General features: G+C 41.3%; 1 protein-coding gene across 1 annotated transcript in view; it reads left to right on the top strand.

The window, feature by feature from the left end:
• DOCK10 (dedicator of cytokinesis 10) overlaps nt 1-8,839 on the top strand; it is a 200,867-nt gene that overhangs the window by 163,405 nt on the left and 28,623 nt on the right. Inside the window, exons 40-44 of the mRNA XM_045294740.1 lie at nt 2,210-2,328; nt 3,388-3,500; nt 5,631-5,768; nt 7,338-7,520; nt 8,069-8,179. Of these exons, the coding sequence (XP_045150675.1) occupies nt 2,210-2,328; nt 3,388-3,500; nt 5,631-5,768; nt 7,338-7,520; nt 8,069-8,179 (664 nt within the window). The remainder of the gene's footprint in view (nt 1-2,209; nt 2,329-3,387; nt 3,501-5,630; nt 5,769-7,337; nt 7,521-8,068; nt 8,180-8,839) is intronic.

Raw genomic sequence — 8,839 nt, 5'->3', positions numbered from 1 at the left:
TGTGTGTGTGTGTGTGTGTGTGTGTGTGTGTGTGTGTGTGTGTCCCTTCATTTACACCAGCAGAAGCGGTTGCCTTTGTTAGACTTGATGCTGGAGGGCTCTGCTTTCCTGGCTTCCCCTCCGAAAGGTCAATAGGAATGATTTGTTGCAGCTGCAGTTGGTAGGTGATGTCAAGTTGGTTCCAACTTTTAGCGACCCGGTGCACCACCGAACTAAACACTGCCTGGCCCCACACCATCCTCACAAGAGTTGTTATGTTTGAGCCCATTGTTGCAGGCACTGTGTCAGTCCGTCTTGTCGAGTGGCTTCCTCTTGGTAGCTGCACCTTAACTTTACTAAGCATGGTGCCCTTTCCCAAGGACTGAGCTCTCCTCGTATGTAACGTGTCCAAAGTACGTGAGATGAAGCCTTGCCGTGGTTTCCTGAATGGCTTACAAGACAGCCGATAGCCTGAGAATTATCGCTCTATTATTTTTGCCAAGGAGTAGTTTGAATTCCAAGATTATCATTGAAAATAAGAGGTTCGGCTGTTGATTATTCATGAATTCTGTTTTTGTGAATTACTTACTCATATAAATGCATTTTTCGTCCCCAGTCATTGTTGAGGGGCTGTTGTGCTCAGGTACAGAGATTCTGCCAGCAGCGAAGCACTGGCCTCCCCCAATGTGCGTGTTCACAGCTGAGGACCAGTCAGAAGCACTCTGCCTTCTTGATGTGTCTTGCAGAGAAAATTCAGAGATTCGATCCGCTTCATTCGGGAAGGAGTTAAAGCTCTGGTGTCCATCGGTGTAGTGTTAATGGATCAACAGTATTCGACCAAATGTCTTTTCAACAGAAACACACATAGCACACGGTTATAGATTGAGTACTTGATGAAGGTGTGGTGACCAGAGGCTCACAAGACCCTCACCCTGGATTTCCCAAAGAGCAGTGATTCACTAGTCCCTACTGCATTCAGCGTTTGTGGTGACTTTATAGAATCTAAGTATCAAGAACAGTGAGAGTCAAGTATAGTTCCTGCCTCCACAGTAAACACTGGCTAATTTGTGGTTGAAAATATTTTAGGGCACTGGACCGGGAGTACTGCAGGTCTTTGTCAGGTCCCCTCTTATGGGTATCTCTCCGCCTCAGAAGTCACTCAGCCGCCTCCCCGCAATAAATGTGCACCTGGCAGCCCCCACTGCAGACCTACCACAAACAAGATGGGCCATGAGGAATTAGCAAAGGCAAATATAAAGGAAAATAAGGGTGGTTCTACACCTGATTTAACTTTATTTTCTTTCAAGTAAATTTCACCCAATATTGGGTTTTCAATGTGTTCTCTACTTTGTATTCCTGATCAGCCAATAGCCTCTTTAACGTTCAAAGAGCTTTCTTTGAAAACATACATTCATAGAAAAGAGTTCCATTGATGCTCCCAAAATCACGGCACATGGGATTTTATTTAGTGGTAGGGACTATGCGTCAACAGATATAAATCGAGCATCGACATATTGTCCTACTGAGCCCTGTTTTGGCTTAAATACAGTTTCTCCCAAAGTGTTTGTAAGGTCCCTTTTGCCATGTTTCTTATTAGTAACCCTTTAAATCCAAAGTTTCTACTCATTTTTCTTTAAATATATACATAATACATATTTATATATACTTAATCTTATAAACATATATAATGTTTAACCACATATAATATATACTTATAGATTTAATCATATTATTACTTATAACATGGTTATATGACAATACATAAGTGACTTAATTATATATATTTGGTCATATATATGACTAGACAATTTAAATTAAAATAATTTAAGGCACATATTCTAGATTTAATCATATATTCAATATAATCATATTTATAATTAAATCTAGAGTAGGTAGCCCTGATGGGCACTATACTACTAAATGAAAGGTTAATAGTTCAAACTCACTAGCCACCCCATGAAAGAAAAATGCAGCTATCTACTTTCATAGATTTGAGGGTTTTTTATCAATTTATTGGGTGCTCTTACAGATATCATATAATTCCATAGTTCAATCGCATCACACAGTACTGTAATTCTGAAATCCTGAGGATCTGATTTCTCTCCCAATAGAGTTCTTATGAGGCAGAATCCACTTAATGGCACTGGTGAGAAATCTAGAATATTTGAAGGCAGGTTTGGAGATGAGATAACCCAGATTGGCTTAACCATATTTCTTATTTACTTTGCAGGATGCATAGCGGCCATGAAGGACATAAGCAGCACAGATCACAAACTTTACCTATAATTCGAGGCAAAAATGCACTTTCTAACCCCAAACTTTTACAGATGTTGGATAACACCATGAACAGTACGTACATGATATAGAAATGCTATAGACGAGGTGGTTACCAGTTTCCTGTGTAAGGCATAAATGTGGTTGAGTTTCCCCAAAACAAAGAATGTGGTGTAGCCACTTGAACCACACTTAAGGCTTGCTGTAGCCCTAAATATGTTCTTTAGGGGAAAGAATCATCAGGGGAGAAGATGGCAAAGCTCGCCTAATCTAGTCATTGTGAGAATTGTACACCTGGGAATAAGTGCCCTTGATGTAGAGAAGGTTCACATGGATAACTTTTCAGAGATCAACTTGTGTGTCTGTATTTTGCTTCATTTAATTTTGTTTTGTCTTATGGGCCTTACTGTTAATAGAGTTATAATTGTCCATCCGGTGGGAAGAATATACTAGATTTGTCCCTTTCCCAGAAGTAGCAAGCAGAACGTCTTGAATCTAGGAGAAGCACACATTCCAGCTCATGGATGAGAGTCGACGGGCCCAGTGTTTCATGGCCTATGTTAATACCTGTGGACACATGGCCCACAGAGTGACCTGGTGGAAGGTCTGTGACTGGGAGCTTAGAACTTAACCCAGCCTTGATGTAAAAGAAATATGACCATACTCTTGCCAAAAGAATATGGGAGGACTAAGAGATCAAGGAAAACGGGCCATTGTCATTTAGAAATCCAGTAGCTGACATCTGAAAAGGGCACACGGAGAGCTGTCTGGTTGTTTTGACTCTTCCAATAAGGAAATTAAACAAGCAAAAGCACTTTTATAATTATTAAGAATCATCAGGAGACCGAAGATGTCATAAGAGGTATTAAAAAAACCTTAGGGAACAAAGAACTAAATTTAAAGCCATGGTTCTCAACCTGTGGGCCGTGACCCTTTGGGGGTCAAATGACGCTTTCACAGGGGTCACCCGATTCATAAGAGTAGCAAAATGACATTTATGAAGTAGCAATGAAAAGAATGTTATGGTTGGGGGGCCACCGCCACATGAGGAACTGTGTGAAAGGACCACGGCATTAGGAAGGTGGAGAACCCCTGCTTTAACGTGATGTGCATGGTGTCCTTTTCCCCTTATAGGCAACTCCAATGAAATAGACATCGTCTACCATGTGGACACTGAAGCCAACATAGCGACAGAGGTTTGCCTCACTATTCTAGACTTGCTGTCTCTCTTCACCCAGATCCACCAGGTGAATATGATCCTAACAGTTTCTGAAAAAGGAGAACAAAATGGGAAGTATAAAAAGCACTCACATCATGTGAAAATGAGTTTCAAGAATGTCTCAGGAAATCCACTGAATGCACCTCAGTCAAATTACCCGAGTAGAAAACATGATAAGCATCAGATTCAGGTTTTAGCAGATGTTGACTGGTTGATAGACCCATGCCTATATTTCGCTATAGCCAGACTATGTTCTCAGTTTTTCTTCCTTTGCTATCATAGCAGCTGGGCTGAGTGAAAGGTGACTCCACAGTTTTCATCTTCAGTAGATAGTCTGAGTGCTGTTTGTTAGCTTACAGCTAGATTCAACAGACTGATAATGTTGGGAATTGTTTCATGTGCTTGCTCTCAGTGAATCAACCTCAGTGATATGAAAGCACTACAGACCAATTGGAATTGTTAAAAAAAATTAGCGGTCACACCAAGTCTTAACAGAGTTGACAAAGGATTAGAACTTTCCTTCGCCTGCGGGTGGAAATGTATGAAGGGTCTGAACACTTTGGGAAACAATATGGCAGGCTTTTTTGGTTTAGTTTCAAAAGCTAAACAGACATCAGTCATTTATCCCAAGCCAAACAATCTTCTGTCATTCAATCAGCCATTATATAGCCAAGGGAAAGTAAAACATAGGTTATCGAATCATAGCATGTGTTTAAACAGACTGACACATGAGTGTTCATAGCATATTTATTGTAATTCAAACTGGGAACCACAAATGCCTATCAATTGCTGATTGGATGAATAAAATGTTTACTAACAATAGACGATGATGCAGCGATAAAAGGAATTACGTATGGATGCATGTTGTAGGATGGATGAATCTCAGAATAGCTATGCTCAGAGTGAAAGGAGTCAAGCAAGAAGTAGGCACACTGCTTATTTCATTGTATAACATTTTAGAAAATGCGAACTTTAGAAGCAGGAAGTGGTAGAATGGAATGAGAAGGAGCACTGGCAGGCAGGGAAAACCAGAAGCCATTAGAAAGCATTTGGTCTGATGAATCTGGCCATTTGTTGATCATGGTGATGGGTTTATTGCAAATAACCATAACAAATGTATCAATATCTACTTTGAATAAGTGCATTTTACTGAATGTCAAATAGAGGTCATGAAAGCTATTCAAATGAGCCTTGGTAGAGCTTTAAGTTAGGCAGTGAGATATTATCTGTAACGTTGATGGTTCAAACCCACCATGGGAAAGGCTGAGGCTGTATGATCCATAAGAATTTGCAGCCCAGCAAAACCCTAGATGGGGTTTGAATCAACTCAATGGCAGTGATGCTTGTGAAAGCTGTTCAGTCATCCCACGGTGCCAGGCTAGTGCACTTGAGGCTGAGAGACAAGTTGCACCACTGAATATAATGTAGACCTCAAACAGAGAGATCCTACCAAGAAAGTGATTCTTTGGGGCCCCAAAGAAAAGTCACACAAATATCACATACAGTGAACCCTCGTTTATCGCGGTTAATCGGTTCTAGACCCTACCGTGATAAATGAAATTCCGCAAAGTAGGATTCCTTATTTGTAAATCAAATATTTTCGTAGTTAGAACATAGAGGACATGAAAAAACACCCTTTAGTCACCATTACACTCGTATTACCCAATTTATTAAACGAAAAAGGGAAAATACAGTAAAACATTTTGGACGTTACAATTATCATTTATTATTTATTATATTATTTATGGCATCAAGCATGTACAGTATGAGCCAATCAGTGGCAGTAATGACAGAGCATGCGCTGTTACGCAAAAACCGCGATAGAGTGAAGCCGCGGAAGTCGAAGCGCGAAGTGGCAAGGGTTCACTGTATTTTAAAGGCTTTATTCAGCCAATAGGAATTGCCTTGTGTGGGACCTTATCTCCAACCCCACTCACTTTTGAGCTTGCCTGTTTTTCTTTCACTGTGAACTCATAGGCTCTTTACTAGCCCAAGGCTCTTGCTCTAATTGTTTCTCCTGCACAGAACACACGCCATAGACCTTATTTGCAACATCTAGGTTGGTGCCTGCCAGTAGTAGCATCACAGTAATTACCTGCGGAAATAATTCAAGTGTCTTTAACACTTCCATTAATTAACTTCTCTGCTGTGTTTCCAGAGGCAACTCCAACAATCTGACTGTCAAAATTCACTGATGAAAAGGGTCTTTGATACCTACATGCTCTTTTTCCAAGTCAACCAGTCAGCCACGGCACTGAAACATGTATTTGCCTCTTTGAGACTGTTTGTTTGCAAGGTAAGGACCCTCTAGGTATGAGATGAGTGAAGCTCATCTGTGGAGGATAGTAAGCAAATATGAACCCCTCATCACTGAGGATGGAGGAAAGGCTTGGTTCCTTCTGCTTTCACCGCTTTTTATTTTAGGAACCCTGGTGGCTAAGTGGTTAAGTGTTGGACTGCCAACTGCAAGATTAATAGTTCAAGCCCACCAGCTATCAATGGAAGAAAGATGAAGCTGTCTGTCTGCTCACATATGATTTACAGTCTCAGATACCTCACTAATCTTGTTAGACTTATATGTGTTCATTTGTATAAATAAGAGCATCCATGCATGAAAGCCAAGATAGATAACCCTGTAGAAACAGTAACAGGCGTAATGATTCCCTGAAGTTGGTGGGGAGCGGGGGTGTGAATAGTAAGAAGAGGGAGCTGGTAGCAAGGATGACTGTGTAATCCCACTTGAGGGGAATGAATAACAGAATTTCAGGTGAATGGGTACATTGGATGGTGTAAGATATGGCAAAAAATAATCATAATATAGAACAATAATGGTTCCTGTGGAGGAGGGGAGGGAGAGGGATAAAGGGGAGCTGATATCAAAGAGTTCAAAAGGAAGAAAATGTTTTGAAACTGATGGTGGTAGCTATTGGAAAATTATGCTTGATCTAACTGAATTATGGATTGTTTTAATCTCTATAAGAGCTCCCAATAAAATAATTAATAATATAAAAAGATTTACAATCACAGAAACCCTAAGGTGCTGTTCTACTCTGTCCTACAGGGAGGGGCACTATGAATTGCAATGGACTCAATGACAGTGGGGCTTGTCTTTTCTCATTTTATAATACTTTGTTTTAAGGTCCCAAAATGAATTCATGCCCTGAAAGCTACTTGGATACCAAAAAGGAATAAAATCAGCATCTAGTCCCCCGGTTTTTGAATTCTCAGTATTTGTGGCATAGAGTTAGGTAGGACGCTCACAAGCGATGCCTATTAAAGCCAAGTTAAAGTACCACCTTTAAGTGGACGCAGCCACCCCTTTTCAGACCAACTAGAAATGATACCCATGGTTCCAATAATGCCTGGTAAATATAAATCAACTAAAAACGCTGATTCAGTGATATTGGATTGTATCAATTAGCTCCCTGGGTGGACAAATGGTTTATGCTCAGTTCCTAACCTAAAGGTTGGTGTTTCGAACTCACCCAGCAGCACCAGGAAAGAAAGGTGTGGAGGGATCTGCTTTTATCGAGATGACAGCCAAGAAAACACAGCGTAGCCATTCTCCTCCCTAACACCTGGGTCACCAGGAGTGAACTAGTAAGCAGCTAGCTTGTATGGGTTGTCATCAGTTATTGATCAAAATGACTTCTCAACAAGTAAGGGCATGATTCTATGAAGAGGAGAGAAAGATTCGCATTAACGTTGATCACTAAAAACGATGTCCCCTTCACTTTTAACTGGAAGGGGAAAGTAGGTGAACAAGGGAAGAGAGACTTGCTTCTGTGGAATTGGTAAAAGATGAACGTGAAACGAGGAACGAGCAAGACTCTTGCTCATGGTACTCATGCCTCCATGTCTGCAGTTCCCTTCAGCGTTCTTCCAAGGACCAGCAGACCTCTGCGGGTCATTCTGCTACGAAGTCCTCAAGTGCTGTAACCACAGGTCACGGTCCACCCAGATGGAAGCCTCAGCACTTCTATACTTTTTCATGAGGAAGAATTTTGAATTTAACAAGCAGAAGTCAATTGTCCGGTCTCACTTACAAGTAAGTGCAACCTCTTTCCATGGCTGCTTTTTGAAAAGCCACTGGTCTGTCTCAGCAGGGATGACAAACAGCTCTCCCCAGGGTGACCCGGTACCACCTTCTCCACCAGATGTCTCCTTAACTCTGCCCACCCCACGCAGTTCCTATTCTTCGGAAGAGCAGAGCTGAGAAGAAATCGACAGCTCCTGCAGCTCCACTTGGTATTTCCCTCACCTCACACAAGAAATGGAATCACGTGGCATGCAAGATTCAGGAAACGATGACTAGGGTGTCCAATCTGCCAAATTCTTAAAGGCCTAAAAGTACTTCTTCCAGGACACCCAATACTTTACCAACCTCCCTTAGTTACGGCAGAGAGATGGCATCACTGAGATTATTAGGAAAACCCAAGAGTCCTTGGTTTTCTGAGTTTACTGCATGCAGGTGTCATTCGCTGGCTCTTCAATGAGAAATCAATGCCAGTGTGATCAGACGCAGGTCTTTAAAGGTACTATTTCCAGGTGTTTTGTTTTTTTTAAGGTTCCTTTCTTTTTCTTTTTCCCTGCCAGCTCATCAAGGCTGTCAGCCAGCTAATAGCCGATGCTGGGATTGGAGGCTCTCGGTTTCAACATTCCTTGGCAATTACCAATAATTTTGCTAATGGTGACAAACAAATGAAAGTAAGAAATGCTTCTTTGTGGGATTTTTCTGAAGACTGAGGGATAAAGTGACAGGGATTGTCTTGTGGGAATTTCAAGCATATAGAAGGCCCTGGGTGGCAAAAATGATGGGTGCTCAGCTGGGAACCAGTGTGCACTCAGCTAAGGGCACTGAGGAAGCACCTGGGGTGGCAGTCTGCTTCTCTAACGATTACTCTCATGGAGAGATCCGTTTTGCAATACATGAGGTGCCCTAAGCCACAATTGTCAACAAAAACAAAGCCAACAAGAAAATACATGTAGTCCTCTATTTTTATTGGCACTTGAACTGAGCACTTCTATTCAGTTACTTATGGACAATTGATAACTATCTTCCATGTTTTCTGTTAAATGGAATTTCCAATAGAGAGTAGTGATGGATATGCAACAGTATAACAGTATAATATGCCAGAATCACAGGATCTACTCATGATACCACTCTTGCCCAAATTCAGCTCATCTTTTCTTTATCACTCTTTGAGGACACGTCTTTTAGTCATTAGCCTGGTATGAGATGAGTGAAGCTCATCTGTGGAGGATAGTAAGTTGAAAGGACCACGGCATTAGGAAGGTGGAGAACCCCTGCTTTAACGTGATGTGCATGGTGTCCTTTTCCCCTTATAGGCAACTCCAATGAAATAG

The sequence above is a fragment of the Echinops telfairi genome, unplaced genomic scaffold, assembly GCF_000313985.2.
Source record: "Echinops telfairi isolate 266 unplaced genomic scaffold, ASM31398v2 ScPeMD7_3;HRSCAF=10, whole genome shotgun sequence".
Classification (NCBI taxonomy): domain Eukaryota; kingdom Metazoa; phylum Chordata; class Mammalia; order Afrosoricida; family Tenrecidae; genus Echinops; species Echinops telfairi.
This window is presented reverse-complemented; position numbering and strand designations above follow the sequence as displayed.